The sequence below is a fragment of the Pecten maximus genome, chromosome 5 (assembly GCF_902652985.1).
Source record: "Pecten maximus chromosome 5, xPecMax1.1, whole genome shotgun sequence".
In the NCBI taxonomy this organism is placed as follows: Eukaryota; Metazoa; Mollusca; class Bivalvia; order Pectinida; family Pectinidae; genus Pecten; species Pecten maximus.
The window spans coordinates 81,031-103,785 of record NC_047019.1 but is presented as its reverse complement, the minus strand read 5'-3'; the positions used below and the strand labels follow the sequence as shown (position 1 = coordinate 103,785).

The following is a 22,755-nucleotide window of genomic DNA, read 5'->3' as shown; positions in this document are numbered from 1 at the left end:
TTTCTAAAAGTATATCCGTCCATATTGAAGCTGTTCTGCAATGTCTAAAAATTGTCCATCCATATCAAATATGTATGAAGCTGTACAGAGATTTCTTCGTATAGATGCAATCTGTATTGCACAGTATAAACAATTCTAGTGCATAACAAATCTGTATGAGCCTATATAACGGTTTCTCCATCCATAAAAAAAATATATAGATAGGATCGTATAAAAGTGTCCCCGTCCATAACACATACATTTCCATATGGCATATGTATATCTTTTTGTCGAATGTTTCCCAATCATCTACATGTACGTTCTAGTTCTAACAAAGTTTTTGCAGTCGATATTAGATATGTAGTTGACTGTAAAAAAGTTTTCCCTCTACATGAAATCTGTATGAGACGGAAAAAAGATTCTGTCATTGACATAAAATTTGTGTATGATGACAAAGAATTCGCCGTATATATGCAATCTGCATGGAAGGTTAAACAGAGCTCGTCAATGTTAAATGTGTATTGGACGGTATAAATCTATCACGCCTTTTAATCAAGTGATTTTTAATAAATAAAGTAATTAAATTTATTCAAATAAAAACTTTATATCAAACTTTATATTTACTTACAAACAGACAATAATTTAGAAATGCTTGATTTTCGGAAAGGCAGAAAATACCCTAATCCTGTAATTGTTAGGTTGGAATTAGCCATTAACTTGTACTACTAGTTTCAGTACAAAGGATGTCAGATAAAAACTCAATTTAGACGTCTAACAGAAAAAAATCCTTTCTATACAAAATTATAAAAGTGTTTTTATAGCTATTTAGTTCAGCGTGCTGAACAGTATTGATTTGTATCAATCAAAGTAACTCACAGCCGCGTATGTTAAGTTACCTGTTGACACCACGGTGTGTTACAATGGGCGATAATTAAGCATTATTTTAGGCGATACGCTTACGGCGTATTTACGTAGAGCAAATTATGACATGTAGTGGACGCTTGTCATGCGCAGTAAATTCTACCTAAATACCTAACAAGAAATATAACTTTTGATTGGCTAAAATAATAGAAATAGTAATTTGATTGGTTAATCGAACTTCCAACAATTTTGGGGTATAGTAGAGTTTCCAAGGCAGAGCTGTGGTCATTCTTAACGCAGCATTTGACAAATAAAGTCAAGATATTTGGACACTTAAAGAAGTCTCTTTGTATACTTCAGGTGAGTCAAGTTTACTTAAATATTTTTCTTACTTGTATATATTTTTATGATTTGGTCTCGAGTACATGTAGTTCAAATAGATATTTTCATTGAATGACAAATCATAGAAATAATTTTATATTAATCATGTCCGAGCCAATGAACAATAATTCTTATTGTTTTTCTCTTTAATATCTGCTTGTAAATAATCTTTTTTACTGTAATTATTTTATTGTTCGTTTTCACCATCTATTCGGAAATTATAATTCCTCTCCGGAATCGTTTCTAATTCTATATATACATGTTATATTTCCGGATCAATTGTCGTGAGGTTTAGAAGAATACAAATCTTTTATTTTGGCATGAATTTGGCTAAAGAAATACCCATCAAAAATTATAAGGGAGTATTTATTCAAAAAAATGTTTTAATTACGGTTACTCATAATTATTTGGTCTGTCACCCGAGAACTAGCCACCGGCTTCGGGGTCAGAATGAGCGTTGTGAATATTCTGCATTGTAACTTGATAGAGGTTCCTACGAAATCAATTTTAGATATTTATCGTATAACATCTACGCGTGATGCATTTATGTATGTCCATTTATTAGCATTCTAGGCATGCTCGACATATTGAAATCCTAATTGTAAATTTTATTGTGGTCATTCTTAACGCAGCATTTTACAAATAAAGTCAAGATATTTGGAAACTTGAAGAAGTCTCTTTGTATACTTCAGAATCCCCCGAAACCCCTCATAACAATTGGCGGAGAATTATCAAAGATCCTTAGAACCTCGTACAGCAGATGTCAACACCTATAAACGACATCACATCATCAGTGCAAAGCGAGTACAGAGCCCCACTCGATTTGCACTCTTCTCCTTCTAGAATATATCTTCCGGTCACTCGATTTGTAGCTCTTCTGCTTCTGGAAGATCTTCTACCTCTTCCGTCTCGAAGCTGGAAGATTTCTCTTCCAAGATGGCGGCGACCATGTTTTAAGTGTGCGAGTGATGAGTTTCACTAGAGAAGGATACATGACACATACATGCATGTGTTTGTATCATAGTGTTTGAGAAAACTTAAAAAATTGTTTATTTTTGGTTATATTCTCCCGGTTTACTTGATTTACATCTAACGGAATGCGATCTTCTTAGAAGGCTTCTCTTCTGAGAAGAGTGCAAATCGAGTGGGGCTCTGGCTACGGAGCAGAGACCAGCCACCTTCAACACAAGAAGATAGTCATATGCCTACGTCAGAGCATGCAGTAATCAGAACAAATCAAGGTATGGCATCTATAGGGCACGGTGTGTCTATAGGAAAATTCTCAGGCCATAAGGATGAAGATCCTGTTGCATTCATTGAAAGATATAAAAACTATTTAGCCCTCGTGCAGGCGAAAGATGAGCAAAAAGCTCCTCTATTTGCTCTAAGCTTAACTCACGACTCAAGTGCTTACCTGTGGTACGATGGACTGGATAATACAGTAAAAAAAGCTGTAGTAAAACTTGAAAAAGCATTCCTGGACAGATTTTCAACACAGGCTTATTCAAGATGGTCAAGTGTTAGGGAAGTAAATCAAATGTGTCAGGGATACTTGCAACCAGTGCTAGATTACATTCAAAATGTTAGATATAAAGGCGAAATTGCCCAGATGTCTGAAACGCAAATATTTGATGCCATTCTAGGGGGTTTAAGACCAGAGATCCGTTCTTCAGTCATCCAAAGAGAACCAAACAGTCTGGATGAACTGATAAAAGTAGCTGAATTAGCAGAGGTAGCTATTGTAGGGACAGGAAACATAAAGAAAGAACCTGAACATGACATAGCAACTCTAGTGCTAGATAGGATAGAGGCATTAGCTACTGACATGAAATCAATCAGGACAGAAGTGAATGTTATTAGGTCTGCCAACAGCAAAACAAAAATTACACACACTCACACAAGCAACAGCACAATAGGCCAAACAAACAAAATGTGGCAAAATTGGTCACTTTAACAGCATGTGCAAACAGAGAGATAGGTCTGACCAATAGGATTTTTCGCCTAGCAAGGTTAAAGGGGTTTTCTTGTCGAGACCAAGAACATTAAGTCCTTGATTTTCCACAGAACTTAAGGATAACTTTATAGATATTACTTTTTTCTGGGACAAATGTTTTTACTAGTTTGTTAGTTGACACAGGGGCTAGTGTAAGCTGTTTAACAAAATCCCTATTTCATAAGATAGATCCAAAGGGAAACATGGAACATTCAGATATAGAACATGTGTATGATGTAGGTGGAAACATACATAAAATTGAAGGGAGTGCTATATTGTCTTTTACTTTGGGTGAAAAAGAGGTTCAGCAGAAATTCTATATATTTTCTAGATTACACCAACAGGTAATATTAGGAATGGACTTTTTAGGGAAATATAAAGGAACTGTAAGTGTGGGGGACAAAAAGATGTCTATATTTGTAGGGTCTGCTTTGGTAGAGAGTAAGAACCATTCTATATTCAATGTCGGGGTAGCTAGAGTAAGTACTACCATTACTGTCCAGCCACAGGAGCAAGTTCTGATCCCTGTAAAGTTGTCTATAATTCCAGAAGGCACAGTTGCAATACTGGAGCCAGTAGTAGATTTGTATAAAAATTCTAAGTTAGTTGGTGGTAAAATCATAGTCACTTGTAGGAATGGAAAATCTGTTTGTTTGCTTCTTAACCCAAATAACATACCTGTATGTATGAAAGCTGGAACAATCATTGGTAAGTTATTGCCCATAGATGCTAGCTCAATTTCAGAGTTACACGAATCAAAGGAACTTGATCAAGACACAGGTAAGAATGAACATTCAGTGTGTAGCTTAAGTTCAGAAGACAGTGCTAAGTTGCTGGCTACAGCACAGTCATTAGGTATTCCCTTAGATGATGCAGACCTCGATAAGGACCAGAAAACTCATTTGTTACATTTAATAGGAAAAAATAGGGATGTATTGGCAGTAGGTATAGAAGAATTAGGATGTACAGATGTACACTATCATAGGATAGAGACAGATGATGCTCCTCCACATAGGCAAAGGTTGTATAGGCCATCCCCAGCGGAAAAAAACTGCGGTTGAGCGCCAGGTTAAAGAGATGCTGGATAATGATATTGTAGAACCATCAGTTTCAGTATGGAATGCACCATTCGTAATGGTCAAGAATCGCACAGGTGAGTATCGATTTGCAGTAGATTACAGATGACTAAACTGTCAGACTCGTCCTGTAAGCTTTCCTCTGCCACGACTAGAGGATGTGTTTGATAGTGTTGGTGAGTCAAAAGCTCAGGTATTTTCAGTCCTAGATTTAGCCTCTGGATTTTGGCAGATACCATTAGATAAGAAAACTAAACACAAATCTGCCTTCGTAACTCATCATGGTGTATTTCAGTTTAAAAGGTTACCTTTTGGTTTAATGAATGCACCAATGAGTTTTCAGATGGTTATGGCACAGGTGTTAAGAGGTCTTTTCTGGAAATTTGTTCTTGTCTATGTAGATGACATACTTATTACAGTACAGATTTCAAGCAACACCTAAATCATTTACAGCAAGTTTTTGATCGTTGGCGTACAGCAAATCGGAAGTTAAAACCTTCAAAATGTCAGTTTGCCTTAAAGAGAGTTGAGTACTTAGGACATTTTCTGTCCAAGGATTGAGTACTTAGGACACTTCCTGTCCAAGGATTGAGTACTTAGGACACTTCCTGTCCAAGGATTGAGTACTTAGGACACTTCCTGTCCAAAGATTGAGTACTTAGGACACTTCCTGTCCAAGGATTGAGTATTTAGGACACTTCCTTTCCAAGGATGGTGTAGAAGTAAATCCAGCTACTACAGACACGGTAAGAGACTTTCGCGTACCAAGCAAAGTTCGTGACGTCAGAGCATTTATTGGCCTTTGTAACTATTACAAGAGATTTGTCAAGGATTTTGCTAAGATTGCGAGGCCTTTAAATAAGCTTCTACAAAAAGATTTAAAGTTTGAGTGGTCAACTGAGTGTCAAAATGCCTTTGACACATTAAAACAGGCTTTAGTCTCACCACCTATCTTAGCATTTCCACAGATGGATAGAGAGTTTGTTTTGTCAACAGATGCTTCAGGTACTGCTATTGGATGGGTTTTAGGTCAGTTAGATGATCAAGGTAGAGAGCGTGTCATTGCATACGGAGGAAGAGCACTTCGAGGTAATGAGGTTAATTTGGTGTTTCTGAAAAGAAATGTCTTGCATTAGTAGAAGCAGTGCAATCATATCACCCTTATCTGGCCAACAGACATTTTAATGTTGATACAGACAACTTAGCTCTCAAATATCTGAAAACTATAAAAGACAAGCAAGGAAGACTAGGTAGGTGGGCATTGAAAATCCAAGGTTATGACTGCACTATTCACCATAAGCCAAGTGTTAGAAATAAAAATGCAGATGCCCTATCTCGACGCACTTATGAACAGGTAGCGGAATCAGGTGAGTCAGATTCACTAGAGATTAATGAGGCAAGTACAGTTCCCCAACAAAATAGAGAACCAGCTATCCAGGGTCCAGTGGCTAAATCTTTAGCTCAGCATACTGTTGACTCTGATATCTCAGGTGAGTGGGTTCAAGTACACTTTAATGATGTTGAAAAGTTACAGTCTAAGCCTGTACCCACAGTGTTAGAGGTAAGTGCACCTGAACCAGATGAGGACTTACATGTAGCCTTAGACCTTGATGACATACAACCTTAGGGTCCTCTTGACATCAATAATATTAGAACTCAAGGACTTATTGTTCAACAGAGAAGTGATGACAGTTTCAAGGCTATTGTAGACTTCAAGCTTTCAGGTATATTGCCTGATGATAAAAGTAAAGCAAGATCTATAGTAGCTCAGTCTCATTCCTTCGAGATTGATCACCTCGGTGTACTCTATCATATCTGGAACCAAAGAACTACAGGTGTCAGGGGCCCAATCAGATTCGTTAAGCGGTTAGCTATACCAACAACATACAGGCAAAATATTATCCAAGCCTTTCATGACAGTCATGCTGGAGGTGTACACATAGGTATCAATCGTACTCATGGTGCACTAAAACTCAGGTACTATTGGCTGTCTATGTTTGTAGATGTGGAGACATATGTTAAATCATGTATAGTCTGTCAAACATGCAAACGAGACTACAAAAAAGGTAAGGTACCGCTAACACCGTTACCGGTCGCAGGGAAATTTAAGAGATGGCACATGGACATATAAGGTCCACTGCCTGCCAGTAAAGAGAAATATGTTTATATCTTGTTAGTAGTAGACAGTTTCTCTCAGTGGTGTGAGGCTCATCCTTTGCAGAGTCAAGAGTCTTCAGAAATTGCTAGAGTATTGTACAAAGAGATCTTTACAAGATATGGTTGTCCTGCAACACTTGTTTCAGATTGAGGCAAGAACTTCATGGGTAAGTTGATCTCAGCTTGGTGCGAGTTGTTCAATGTAGGTCGGTCACATACTAGTTGGTTTTAGACATAACCAGTATAATAAACATAATTATTTAGAGATAAGTGTAGCTCCAGAAAGATTGCCTGAAATAATGGCATTATTATTGACAGATATCTGTTTATTTTCCACAGAAATCCTTTGTGGAAATGCATAAGATCATTTTTGGAAATATTTTGATATTACCTACTTTTTGGCACTTTTATTTTTCTTGCCTGTCATTCCTAGGGGTGTTAGTTGAAATCCATGTTTTTCTCTCATTTGAGTTGTTTAATAGTGCTAGGGTGAATTGCAATAGCCCATGGTTTTTACTATCAACCATATGACTACAGGTAAAACCGGTATAAAAATGATAAATATATTTAAACATCAGTAGACTTAATACCTTTTCCATCTATTTGTAGTTAAACCAATCAAGATGTCTCCTTTAATACTTTTATGTGTACTTTCCATCGCCATGGCAAATGGGAATGTGGCAGGAAAGCTATATGATAAGAAAAGAACTCTTCAATTATGGTGTTACGTTTGAGGACAAAGGCACCTTATATCCATCAGGAAATCATTGGAAACACTTCTTCGAAATAGAGTTACAAACTTTTCCATATGTGTCTGAAACACCTTCACCCTGTTCTAACTGTCCATGGTACAGCGAGGCGATGGCGGAAATCTTAGCCTTACACAGACAGACAGCGTTCGATGTAGGAGCAATTTTGGGTGAAATTAAGACACTGTTACCTCACCACTCCTTAGTGAGATTACCAATTTCAAGAAAACGAAGATCATTTTTACCATTTGTAGAATCTATAGCAAAACATTGTTCGGAACAGCCACAAGTTCAGATTTAACCAGTCTTTCGAAAAATGTAGCTTTGATTAGGGCAAAGCAGCAGCAAATGGCTAACGCTGCATCTCATCAAATTGATTTGTTCACAGCTGCAATCAAGAATTTTGATTACAGAATTGATACTGTTTTTCAAGGTATAACTGACAATAATGAGGCTATTGAGAAGTTAGGAGAAAATTTTAATAATTCTCTAATATCTAGTCGGGTAGCTCAGGCAAAGTTATTAGCAGCAATGACTAAACAAACTCGCTTGACATTACGGATCTTAACTAGATTTGAGGAATTGTTAATAGGTGTTTTGTCAACAATGCAAGGAAAGTTGTCTCCCTAGCTAATACCACATCACACCTTAAGTAGTGTTTTGTCACATATGCAAAGAAATGTTCAGCCCCGGGGATTGTACTTAACACATTCTCATCCATCATTCTATTACAAACATGCAAAGTTCGCTATTTTTCGTAGGTTTTCAAACATACTAATTGCTGTACAATTTCCAATTTCCACTATCACATTGCAACTTTTTAAAATTGCTACATTCCCAATTCCCCTTAATGAATCCACAAATCATGGTACACAACTACAGAGCACAAATAATCACTTATTATTATCTAAAGATGGAAAATTATATAGTGAAATATCTTCTGAAGATCTACAGGCCTGTTCACAAAATAATCATATTTGGCACTGTGATGAACATATTATCTTAAGAAATGATACACATAGGTCATGCTTGTTTAGTCTTTTCCATGAAAACAAAGCAGATGTTGATGCTAATTGTGTTTTCCAATTTGTTCAAGACATTATTCGACCCACAAGTCATCAACTTAATCACAGTCATTGAGTTTAATGTCTCAGACATTACTGTGAGAATGGTAAAACAGTTGAAAAAGGTTGCTCCATTTGTATTATAGCTATTCCATGTGTTCTCTTTCAAGTTCGTCTATGTACTTAGATCCATATGGGAATAGATGTAACCACAATAACACTGATGTTATTTCTAAAGTTCATGGAGTTAACCTAATACTTCTTCACCAATGTTTCAATCAATCTTTGATAGATATCAAACCCAATTCAACTTTTTCTCAAACATTAAACATACAATTGCCACATTTTACACATTTTAAGCTTAATACACACAATTTCACAAATATACTAGAATCTGAACAAAACGCTAAACTAGACTTGAAGAAGGTTGCCATAGCTGCAAAAGAGAATAAAGTCATTTTTCAGAGATTATCAGAATCAATGTTACCAATTACCGATGTAATTTATCTCAGAACATAGATTTTCCCTCAATTTTATCTTATATCTCAGCGGCATTAGCTACTCTTAGCCTACTAGCTTCTGCATTTTTATTCTTGAAGTACAGAGCTTTACTTTCAACTGTAGCACTGCTGTCAAAAGCTAATAATGCACACAGCTATATACTTCCATCCGTTTTTCATTATACTACAGCATCTACAGTTACTACAACTACAGGCTCAATTAACCTTACACCACACATCTACTCTACTTCAGAAGTACTTGGAACTTGATCACTTATCATAATATTAATAATTGTTCTCTACAACTTCTTCAAGAAAGATAAATTCAAACTTGTTCTTGAACTCACAAACAATCAGGACACGGTTCTAATACCGGTTGTCATTCTGCCATATGCACATGATAGTATAACCTTCTTGACATCTTCTTCATTGTCAGATTTCAAGGTCACATATGGTGTCAGGTCATTTTTGGATATTAGTTGGGCAAGTTTCTCAATAAAAGATACAAGTTTTGGTCGAACATTCAGTATTCCTTCAAAGATATTCTTAAATCCTCTGTTAGCATACAGAACTAAAAGAATAATTAGTACAACATTTACAGCTTTGTTATACAAACAGTTAGGAAGAGTTATGTACCCTGTCATTATTACATCTACTACTCGGACAACAGATGTCAGTAACAAACTCTACCAGACATAGATACAGGTTGAATATTCATTATTCCTGCGTTCCGGCATTATATCCCAATAACTAGAAAAGCATCAACATAAATGTATATAGATTTTGTACATATTATCACGATTTTATTTCCTTTGAAATTTTACACCCATTATAATGATTGAACTATTTGAACATTTTAAAGTTTTCTGCACTGGTACGCATATATCGCTAATTAATTGCTTTGGCCATCATGAATCCATGGACAATCAACTCAGAATCAGGACACTGGAGTGCATTAATTCCTGTTCTTTTTATGAAAGAGCAACATATTACTGTGAATTTCAAGTATTGGACATTGTGCATTCAACAAGTATTCTTTGGATTTATACGATGTGCCTCGATGGACCATTTTCTACCAGTGAAGTGACCATCTGATGTTGTGAGATATACATGTGAAACCTACTGGACTAATTCTATACTCTACAATGGATCACTACAATTTCTCAGGGATTGTGACTTGTGTACATTTTTACTGTTTCCTTGAAATTACTTCGTGTTTCATTTTGTGATGTACAATGTATTTTGATATGTATATGGTGTAGCACACCACATTTTTCATAAAATTTGCACATTTCCCCAAATGTCAGATTAGTATGGATATGTATGTACAGATTGTTTTGACATGATAAAAAAAAGACATTCTCTTTAAATATTTATCGTATAACATCTACGCGTGATGCATTTATGTATGTCCATTTATTAGCATTCTAGGCATGCTCGACATATTGAAATCCTAATTGTAAATTTTATTGTGGTCATTCTTAACGCAGCATTTTACAAATAAAGTCAATATATTTGGAAACTTATAGTAGTCTCTTTGTATACTTCAGAAACCCCTCATAACAGTAACTACTATCCGAATAAAATCATCACGTGGCCGTAAATATGTTTCACCATCATACTACAAGCTGTATAGGATGGTATAAGAAACCCCCCTTCTATATCTATCCTGTATGGGACCATATACAGGTTTCAACGTCCATATAAAATCTTATATGCTCATAAAGAATCAGTATCGGACGATATTACATTCTATTATATTTTTTGATAAGGTAATATTAATTTCTGAAATAAATTAAAATGTATCCATTGTTCTTGTACCTGACAGGTGACCTTGACACGGACGTGCTGACTGAGTACATCCAGGAGATGTCACCCCTGTACCATGGTTTAGAGGGACGCATCAAGTTTGTAAACGGAACTGGAGCTGAGAATTGTGTTGGAGCGGGATTCGTCACTCCTCCCTCAAGTTCCCTTATACTTGTTTCTGTTTTCCTTTTGATTGGAGTGTTAACCGGATTCAGCTAAGATTAACTTTCTAAATTGGTATATCTACGTTTCAATAGAACGTGATGACTCGTAATGTTTGCCAAGACAATCACATGATTTTTTATAGACGTTTAATCGGGAAGCATAATCCTTTAAGTGTCCAGGAAATAGACATCAGGTGGCTTGCTTACTATTTTGATGCTTGTGTTAGAAATACTCATATTTGGCGTTTTGTATACAATCTGGCTAATAAGAGTTGGTTCAAGCTTGATGTTGGATTCTTAGTAATATATCAATATTGTTTACACTTTAAACCTCTTGTTTGGTGTACGACCAGAAACTGTCACTTGATAGTGTGTCAACCTGACAGTTGTGTTGAAAATAATGATTATAGATGAAGTTAAAATTGATCCTTTTAAATTAATTGGCATATAATGAAGCCCATTGCTGTTTCACTTAATCAGCATTTGCCTAAAAATGCATGTATGCATGGAATAGCGTTAGTTTTAAGAAGAAAGCTAGAGTATTTGAAATCAGCAACTTGTCAATGACGTGTATTGATTCCAATTAACAATGAAATAAACAGACTGCTTACGTGTTTGAAACGGTAAGAGTCGCCTTTTTGAATAGTCAATAGGCATTCTGAAAGTTAAAATACAGTCACTATACAGGCCAGAAAATAAGTGATTGGCTTAAAATACATGCTCTCTGGAACCAAGTATGAGGAAATGCAATGATGCATTTTTAAACTAAAATTAAAACTAAACGTTCACGTTATAGAGTAATGAAACAAAGCACACTATTTGGGATCGTGGCTGACAAGATGGGCCCAGAGGAGAGAAAATCACATTTATATTTGTTCGCATTTGTTTATACTTCTTGTTGTGAATATCATGTTTCCACAATTTTGAAGTCGTGTGATAAAATAAATTGTGAGATTCTGCTTTGAATACAGCAACCATTATGCTTCAGCGATTTTAGCGACATGGGTGATGACGTTGCATTATAAGATGACTTAAGAATTGAATTGCTTTTAGTTGGAATTTATTTACCCTTCATTCATATTCAGTACAACCTTACATATATAAGTAATAGATGTACATATCTTTCATATTTCCTATATGTTTAACATTTCTTAAGTTGTAGTATATCAACATAATTGAAATTCAATCTAGATTTATAATTTGTTTGGTATACGAGCTAATTAACAATTAATCTGATGTATGAGATCCGATTATATCTCTCGTTTTGAAAATAATATATTTATTAATATAAAATAATTAAACTGATCTTTGTGTCAATATAGGATCATCGAACTCCCTTATAGGTACGTGTTTAAGATGCAAATGAAAAGTGTTATCACTTCATATTGATAAGCAAGTACACATTTTCCAAATAGGTTGCCTATCTAAGACTAAGTTGTCATCATAATCAACTATAATTTGAATATAAAACTGCAACATTTTATGTACATGAAGGTAATCAGTTTCAGCTATGTCAGAAACTTCAAACCAAATGACAACGTGATAATATATCACTGAATTGGCGGAAAATGGAAAGGGCACGGGTTTTTTAAACATAAAATAGCCACTTGGTAATAACATCAAAATACATGTAAAGGATATCATCGTGGACTACTTTATATGAACAACATTATCAAATGATGATTTCAGCCAAAGGACAAAAATAAATTACACTGTCGCGCAATTTCAAGTTCTTTCCATTCAATGGGTTCAGGAAGTGCTCCGGCCACAAGGAGAATGTATTTGTTTCGCAGAAGGTTCAATTTCACCTCAGGAGACGCAATGCTTTCCGTACAGGTGACAAATCCTGGTTCATGGACATTGACAAAAATGTGATGATATTGGCTAATATATTTCAGAGGTATACAAAATGCATTGAGGTGTGTTTCCCAGTCACTAAACATAGTTTTGCAGAACCATCCTGTGGTATATTGTGCCATTTTTGCTGGATTGTAAAAAAACTGTATTAGTTATCTATAATAAAACATAGTTTTCAATTGCAGTACTATTAAAATGACTAAAACCAAAAAAATATGTATTTGTTGTAGTTTTGTTCAATGTTTATGTGCCTATCTGGCCTATTACTTGGTTCAGTAATACATTATTGTAAATTTGCTGAGACTTACAGATCATATACCATAACACAGAGGTTCCCCAACGAGTGCAAATTGTTTATCATCTTTAGCAAACTGGAGTAAGATAATTTTCTAATTTTGAAAAGAAACGAGCTTTAGCGAGTGTTTTTTCAAAATTAGAAAATTAACTGACGAGAGTTGGATAACAAATATAAACAATCGTCACGGGTTGGGGAACTTGTTTATCCCATAACTTCTTTACTTACCAATATAAACTTGTCAAGTTTACATCCCCCAATGTAGCAACTAAATTATGTGAACCAAGTCACTACGCGACAAAATATAGTTCGTTATGAACTTATCATATATTTTAGATGCACGACACATCTCTTCGGTACTATATTTGTAAATGATATAGTTTCACAAAACGAAATATTACTTTGACAGTCCTTGCGTGTGTGATTTATTAATAGGTAACTTGATTAAATGACTCCCTCAAATATATTCGAAGCCGACACCATCATCGCGAAGTCGAACGTCACCACTGAATATTAGACTAATCATTGTCAGATTCAATTATCGGTCCTTTCCTGAATTTCGTATGTATGCTTTTACTAGTCATAGTGATAATAAATGTTTATTCTGTGATTTGTTCATTCAAGATACCGTGCATTTAAACAAACATTTCGGAGCAATATGAATTTTAACGACAAACTTGAAAGGCTTTTTTTTGGCTGATTTTGAAACATGTACATGTCATCTTTATGATATTATACATTGCATGTTCTGTCGACAGATCTTGAGACATGTACATGTCCGGACTACATGTACATTGCATAATACTATATTGAAGCCATATATCTAGGAAAGGCCTTTAACCCTGTTGCCAATGGCCACCTGGGCCCAATATGCAACCCCTCCACAGCCTTGAGGACATGCATCATATCACGCCTTACCTGTAAAATGATGATCAGTCTAGCTCTTTTGTGTCTGACACATGGTACACTTTGCCAGGTAACCTGTCCCCAATTAACCCCCCGGGGTCCAATTATGGCTCATGGTCACTTAGCCAACATTCTGAAATTTACCTGTATTACTTGGCCAGCATGTCAAATTTTACACCTGAGTGAGTTTAAGCTATAGCCTGTTCTTACTTTTCATGAAAGAAAATATGAAAATGTCAAGTATTGATATGATAAAATAATGATTCAAATTAATTTAAGAGGCTACTTAAAATAACATTTTTTTGTTATTTTTATTAAATTTTTACCAGATTTTTACATAATACGAATACATTTAGGGCAAGACAAACACTTTCATCATAGCAATCTTAGATATTTACGGAAAAAACCGAAGTTTATTAAGCCAACATATATCATGAAACCATCATCTCAAGAGCAGCGGATGTGTTTCTTAATGCAGTAAAGCAACGTTGCCATGAACACAAGTTTGTGCTATCCTAACTATCTTTAACGAGGTATTCGGCGAACTCAGCGATAAAGACTTCGATGATTATGTTAGTGTGTTGACACAAAAAAAAGATATATAAATCCTGAAACTACCAGATCTAAATGATTTACCTTCTCTTTTACATTTTCCTTTTAGCCGATGATGGCAAACACGTACACGTAATATTCAAGACTGTGGTGAACTCCTCTCCGATATCTGACAGAGTCTTCGCCTGGTGTAATACTTGAAAATGCACGTTAATATAAGAAATATTGTTACATAAGGTTTAGCAACAAAAGATATACAACTGAGTATCCTGATAGCTTGGGTGGGGAATATCTAAAGAAAGACACACGTGCTAAAGAATTTGGTGTATGGCTCACTCCGAATCTTAACTTTTTATTACATGTTAGATAAGTGGTAGGTATCTATGTTTGGATTTTCAAAACGTAAAATGTTTTTCGCTCTCTGTACATTAGTGCAGTCAGTTTGATTACTGCTCTGAAATATGGTCACCATATCAAGCAAATCTCGTACACCAGATTGAAGTTATACAGTTTGTTTTAAGTTTCTGTGTTTTAAATCAAACTTAGACTATGTAAATTTGTACATAATTGAACTTACCTAGTCATGTATGTAGGCATTAATACATGTATTTTAACTCAAACCTGTACATGGCCTGCTTGATTGAACTTTGACAGGAGAATTTAACTTTTTAGTTCCACATCTTATTTTACTAGGTCAAGTAGCTCAACCCTGCTTTATCCCTGTAAATGCTGGATTATTGTAAGAAATTCTAATGTTCTTAAAAGAGTCCATTCATTTTAACTACAGCCTTGGTCATGTTCCTGGCAGTTTTTCAACGTCTCACTTGAGAGATTTATGACGGACGAAGATTCGTTTTCAGAATTCAGTTTATTATTTACTGTTCATAACATGACTTACTTGATTGTCTGGATGACTTCTATTTAAAACATCAGTTTTATTTTACATGTGTACGCACTTTATATACCGTATTTGCTTTTTCTATGTAATTTATTTACTCTTGTTATACTTCATCAGAGACATATATTATTTTACATATATTATGTGATATATACTTTTATGATTTTATCAATTTGTTATCAATTCTGTGATTAGACCTTTGGGTGTTAAAATTGAAGTAAATAGTGAATAACTCCAAAGATCACGATGGCATTCTCATTAAAATTGGAAGTTTTATGATGCGGTCTATAGCATTAGGTCCTAATTATCTCTTATTGTTTTACCTTTCATACCTAGTATCACTTGGTCAACAAAATGCATTACCTTTAGTTAACCTTTTTACAACATGTGTGTTGTTTGTATCATTGGTGACTTTGGTTTTGTTTTGTTTTGGTTTAACGTCCTATTAACAGTCAGGGTCATTTAAGAACGTGCCAGGTTTTAGAGATGGAGGAAAGCCGGAGTACCCGGAGAAAAACCACCTGCGGAGAAAAACTGTCCCATGTAGGTTTCGAACCCAGAGGTGGAGGGCTAGTGATAAAGTGTCGAGACACCTTAACCAATCGGCCACCGCGGCCTCTTTCATTGGTGACAATTAAGTCTAACCACCCTAGTTTACCTGTGTGATACTGTTCCGGACCATTTGTACCCTATACATGTAACCTGACCAGTGAATTGTACATGTAACTGTCTTAAAGGTTACCACAGTAACTGTAAAATTGTTTATTTGACACGATCTCCATCTTGTTTCCATCGTAATACGTCGACTCCTAGGATCCGTCATTTCTTATCATACTAAGATCGAGCGTGCTTTTTTTTTCTATACAAAGATACAGACAGATTTATAGCCGTATCTATTTAATTCTCACCTCCTTATATAATTATTTGCTGTCGCTACATTTCTTTTCTGACGTTCAGTAAGTTTTTTTTTAACGAAATTTCGTTTTGATAAAAGATACACTTCTCAAAATATTCTACCGAACGGTTATGAGACGGTCTGCGAGTGAAAATAAGTAAACACAAGTCCTACAGTAATGCTACGGTGAGTGGCCGCAAACGGTACAGAAATGCGACGGAAGTGCTACGGAAATGCGACGGAAGTGCTACGGTAATACTACGGAAGTGCTACGGTAATACTACGAAAATGGTACGGAAGTGCTACGGAAACGCCACGCTAAAATCGGAACTGCGAACGTACACGGGTCTCTATTTCTGTTTTCAATCCAATATGGCTTACTTTAAATAATTCGTTTCAAACCATAGACTTAGCGATATATCAACACAGATGTCCACAATTTTACTCAAACTAATGAACTATATTCAGAAGATCACTTTGCACATGCATGCGCTCATAAAGCTTACATCCATGATGAATGGGAATTCTTAATGACGTAGAAAATGTGCGAATCGGCTAGAGGTCAACGATAAACTTTGTACAGTATATTCATATTCACATACGCAGCGCCGGATATTTACATTTTCGTCCATACGCGCAGTAGTACCGGATGTTTACAACTTCCTTCCAGCCTCCGTTGCTTAAACCACTTACTCAGAAATAGATCAACATATAACTCTTTACTTTACACAGACAAGTAACTGTCTGTTCAATTTATCTTCCTCCGAGTATTAATTTCATTTGTGAACAACTTGATTATCTTGTATCGCATCTCCAAGCACCATACATGCTTCTCGGAAATTTTAATGGGCATAACAGTCTGTTGGGCTCCCCGAACACAGATGAGAGAGGAAGACGTATTGAGGAATTTATAGATAAAAACAACTTGTGTCTTTTGAACGATAATACCCCAACATATCTACCTCCTGCTACAGGCTCTCGTACCGACATCGACCTATGATTATGCCATGATTATCTATGTTGGAGTGACCACTTCTCTATTTTTCGTGAGAATATCGGGACCCCTCTTGGTAAACAGATTGCAGAAAGCAGATTGGGTTCAATTCCAACACCTGTGCAACGGGGAGCTTACTGTACAAAAAATGTTAACCTCGATGATCCAATTAAATATTCACTAAAACAATAGCTTCTTTTGCCACAAAAACGATATAAAAGTCCGTTTCAAAACCTCCTTTTATCTGAAGAATATTTTTTTAATAGACCCGGCCAAAAGGCAGCTCTAAGACGATTCTAGGCTTCCTCTGCCCCTGAAAATTACAATAATTTTAAAATTTGGAGGGCGAAGGCTCGGCGATCTATGCAATGAGACGAAAAGAATAGCCGGAAGAAATACGTTTCTAAAATATCATCTAAAAAGGTATGGGATCAGATATGAAAAATAAGTGGAAAGCGAAAACAGCACCAGCACCCTATCTTATCAACAAAAAACACATTTTTCAAAAATAAATCCCAGATCTCATGCGCCAGAAATCACTCGAAAAAGAAGAAAAGAAACGTCTTAACTTTAAGTCTTGCAACACAGAAAATTACAAAAAGCCTTTCGACCTCCCGGAGTTGCTTGAATCGCAAAACAGATCAAACGATTCAGCAGCTAGGTCCGATGAAATTCCTTACCAATTTCTGAAACATATACCAGAATCATCATTACGATGTCTCATATATATTTTTAATCAAGTATCCGGCTTCCGGAAAGATCCCAGAGTCTTTGAAGGAATCTACTATTATTCCAATTCCAAAACCTGGTAAAGACGCTAATGAACCAACTAAATATCGCCCTATCTCTCTAACGAGCTGCTTCTGTAAACACTTGAACGGGTGATAGACATTGGACTAGTTCGGTTCCTTGAATCCAATAATATTTTGAGTCCACTCCAAAGTTGATTTAGAAATCGTTGAGGAGGGTAAGCCATTTAGTCATATTAGAAACCTTCATTCGAGAAGCTTTCGGAAAAAAGGAACATATTGTTGCTGTGTTCTGAAGAAAGCAAACGATACTACATGCCTATATGGTAATATGAAAAACCTGCACGAAATTGGTGTACGCGGGAGTCTCCCAAATTGTTTTTCAAATTACATATCTGACAAACATTTTAAAGTTCGCGTTGCCTCAACTAATTTCAAAACAACCAAACAAGAAATTGGAGTCCCTTGCGGTGGGATCCTTTTCTTAACTATATTTGGTCTAAAAATCAACAGTATAACTAAATGTCTCGGTAAGTACACTAAAGAGTCTATATTCGTTGATGACTTCTTGATCTGCGATAGGTCGAAAAAAATGCACACGATAGAATGACAACTTCAACAATGTTTAGGTAAACTACAAACATGGCAGACGAAAACGGTTTCAAATTTTTCAGATCAAAAACTGTCTGTATGCATTTCTGTAAAAAATGAAAACCACATAATGATCCAGAACTAACATTAAATGGTAGCAAAATTCCAGTTGTCGAGCAAACTAAATCCCTAGGACTAATTTTACATTCGAATCACTCCTTTGTTGTTCCACATTTAAAACACTTGAAGGATAAGTGTTCAAAGGCAATGAACATTTTACGCGTATTGTCCCATACTGATTAGGGTGCATACAGTGGTATGTTCTTGCGCCTTTATAGGGCACTTATTCGATCAAAATTCGACTATGGCTCCATCGTTTATGGATCGGCACACAATTCTTACCTGCGGATGCGGAATCCTATCCAGAACCAAGTATTACGTCTAGCACTTGGTGCTTTTCGAACAACACTAGTATAGAGCCTTTATGTATAGACAAATGAACAATCTTGAAATGACCGAAGGAAGAAAATTTGGCCTACAATATGCCGCCAAATTAAAGTCAAGTCCGAAAAACCCTGATTTTGATTCTGATGTCAATCCGCAATACCGACACATATTCACTCAAAACCAAAAACTCTTACACACATTTGGCATAAGAATCTCACACTGTTTACAGAAACTTAAAATAAGTTTAGACAATATAGCCAAGTACACCGTATCTGATCTACCACCGTGGCTTGTTGAAACATCCGATATTAACCTTACTCTGCATGAGAGTGAAAAGTCGATTTCCCCGTCCCATCATGTTCAGATCTACACTGATGGCTCAAAAGATGGTGAAAAGGTCTCGGCAGTATGCTTGACCGATCAACATTTTGTTCTTCAATCCGTTTAACAGATGGTGCCTCTTTTTTTTCTCTGTGGAAGCAAGTGCACTCGGTTTGGCCCTCAACCACATCGATGGAAACCTCATAAATAAAGACAATCATTTGTTCCGACTCTCTGTCTTTCCTTCTAGTTTAGCACTTTCTAATAGAATGTTCCGAATTCAAGCATTTTCGTGATAAATACTTTCGAGCCACAGAATTGGAAACTCTTTTCAATTCCGTGAATTCGAAAGCTCTATTTAGCTTTTTGAATTACCTTACTCTCTTTGGCGTTATGCATACATCCGAAAGTTCACATAATATATTCGTTATATTTTTTTATTATTGTAACCCACTTTTTATCAGAATGATCTAAATATACAATGCGAATCTGTTAAAAAATGTTTTCTTTTTTATCTTTTTTTTTAAATTTAAATAAAATAAATCAATAGTGCTTTGTTTGGCCCTTAATGACTATGGCTGTCGATTGGCCGTTAAACCTAAACCAACAAACAAACAAACTATTTAAATGTGTTAAATACATTTACTATCATATTACATTATTGACAATAAGGTGTGTACACCAGTAATTAAGAGAAAGCAATATATTAAGAACGGCATTCCAGACGCTACATGGTGGATGTTGATCGGGATGAGGAGCTACATAGTTAGCTTACGTGTGTGAGCGACATACAGTAGGCTTGAATTATAGGTGGCATTTGTGGTTGGGATGACTGGTCATAGCGCTAACGTTGTTACCAATTTCCAAACACCATTTTCCTTTGACGTAAATGGCTAATAATTCAAACACAATGGGCAGTTTGTTGTTGTTTTGTGCTCGGGCTTACTGTGTTACCGTTAAGAAGATAACTACAAAATCGAATGAATTTGATTGGCCGTTTTTTATGGAACGCCAAATTAACATATATTCAATGTTAATATTCAAAAATAATAAGGAATGAGTGGGGTTTTAATTCTTTCAAATCTAACGCCAGCGGCGTCACTATATTTTGTTTAAGAACTAATAATCTATCATGGCCTTTGCCACTTTGGAACTGTTCTCATATATGAGTCATTATCAGAGATAACATTTTAATTTGACAAAAAAAGCAAAAATCAACTCGTCAGAGAAGAACAATTTGTTTAACAAAATAACAATAACAGCTGTCTGTAATCAATTTGTTTTATTTTTCACATTTTATAGTGAAAAGTTAAAAGTATCAATGCTCAAAATGACTGCTTTAAATATATAGTTATACATCAATATCATGTTTTTTTTTGTTTTTTGTTTTAAAGATGATTGATTTTTTGTATAGTATGTGATTAATTATCAATCAATTTGCATGTGGTATTAGACAGACTTTGGAAAAAAAACATGACAAACACTATGGTAACATAAAAGACATTTTGAGAGTGGTAAGCAGAAACAAACTATTTCTTAACATTATAATTATAAAATACATTTATTGTATAAAAATATTTGATATGGCTACTACATTTATATAGTTTTCACATAAAAGTAAATGGTATCTGGTGTATATACAAAAGATCCTCCATTGTATGATCTATATTAGTCACAAAAGGAAAGTCGAATCTTTCTCTGCTTTTCTCGTCTTTCAATTTACTCAGTCTTTAGGAAATTATGTAAAATTATCAAGTCAATTTTGTTTCAACAAAACTATAATTAAAAAACCAATTTGCATGTGGTATTGGACAGACTTTAGAAAAAAAAACCATGACAAACATCATGGTAACACGAAAGACATTTTGAGAGTGGTAAGCAGAAACAAACTATTTTTTAACATAAAGAATGGAGTGTAGTAAGGGGCGATAACTCTGTTATCGTTCCTTACGGAACGAAATGAAGGTACGAGAGAATACACTGTTTTTGCCGGATATAATGGCTCTTTGAGGACGGTAAAACTGGCACATACAATTTTGATGGGCTTTTGAACCATTGTAAAACTCGGCTCGATCTAGGTCTAAGTGTATCTGGTATCCCTGTGGAAATACGTATTGAAGAGATATTTTGGGTCAAACATGCCAAAATCGTCATTTTGACCAAGAGGTTCTGTTTAAACCGTCCTCAAAATTCGAAAAAAAATTCAGAAACAAATACAATGCACGTATATGTCGATAAATGTTTCCTGAAGAAAACTGTCTTTTTCGTTTCTCGATATCTTTAACAGAACGGTCACAAGATTGTTTTGAAAATGGCCTATTTTTTCGACCTTCTCAGTATTTTTCAGGGGTATTTTGCTATAAATAGATCTAGACCGTCTGCTTTGATGACGCAAGGATAACGCCATCCGGAACCCATCGGGTTTTGTCTCTGAAATAATTACCCGAGGAGTTCCGGATGGTATAACACAAGGGACTTCACGCCGCTTACTCGTTCAACTCCAGGCTAAACTGCAATCAAAGTGAGTTGTATTACATTTTACCGTCAGGACCAGGACTTTTCAATATTCTTTCATATCAAAGGTGACATTGGAAGTGATAGCATGTTCTACTATGACCAAATGTGTTGCTTGACATGATCAGAATGCATCGTCAACCCAGACCAGCGTTCAAATAATTTTCGATAGGCCTAACAAGCTTCGGCCAGTTCGGGTAGGCCTTCTGTAAATGTACGTCATACGTGTTCATTAACGTTTTAGAGACAGGCGACGTTTGAATAGGAAATATCTATTTTCTTTATTGTTTGTTTGTTTAATGAAATTACTGTTTCGTTAGTTGATGCATGTTGATGTTTTGATATCTTGATCAGCTGATATTTGTGTATGTCGAGTAGCAACGTTTCGAGAATCTATCACGGACATATTTTTAGCTTTAACGATGACACAAATTTTCAGGGACTACTGGACATATACTTCAATACACACTAACAGTATAATAAACAACTTGTTTTCATTAATAGATTTTTTTTTCATTTTTTTTAATGAAATATTTATATTCAAATGCTTTAAATTTTGAAATACAAACGTGTAAAAGTCTCTGACCTGCCCTTCATTGAGATGGTTCTTAGGGTAGGGTCAAATTATATCATCTTTTGCATAAATGAATAAATGAAGTAAATTTTTAAAATACATTTGCCTCAAATACCATACAACATTTTTAAACCTTTCATTTTCATGCACCGATGAAAATAATATGCAAGAAAGCAGTTCTGACCAATTCATGCTAAAATATTGTCAATTATTATGTGGCAATAAGTTTAATTCAGTTACTTTGGGTCAGAGACTTGTATATCAGATATACAAGTCTCTGTTTGGGTGTAGAAAGATGCATGTCATATATTTTTTTATCTTTTAAAATTAATTTTAAACTAATTTTAACCTATTCAGAAGGTATCAGATGGAAAATTATTTGACAAAATCAAAGACTGAAACAGTTACCAGGCTTTAACTATCACAATT

The 22,755-nt window shown here is 35.3% G+C and overlaps 1 protein-coding gene across 1 annotated transcript in view; it reads left to right on the top strand.

Annotated features, from left to right (window-relative positions):
• The window catches only part of LOC117326765 (snake venom 5'-nucleotidase-like), a 137,443-nt gene extending 125,899 nt beyond the window's left edge, over positions 1-11,544 (top strand). The window contains exon 8 of the mRNA XM_033883483.1: positions 10,589-11,544. Within this exon, the coding sequence (XP_033739374.1) occupies positions 10,589-10,788 (200 nt within the window). The 3' untranslated portion in view covers positions 10,789-11,544. The remainder of the gene's footprint in view (positions 1-10,588) is intronic.
• Positions 11,545-22,755: the final 11,211 nt, after the last annotated feature.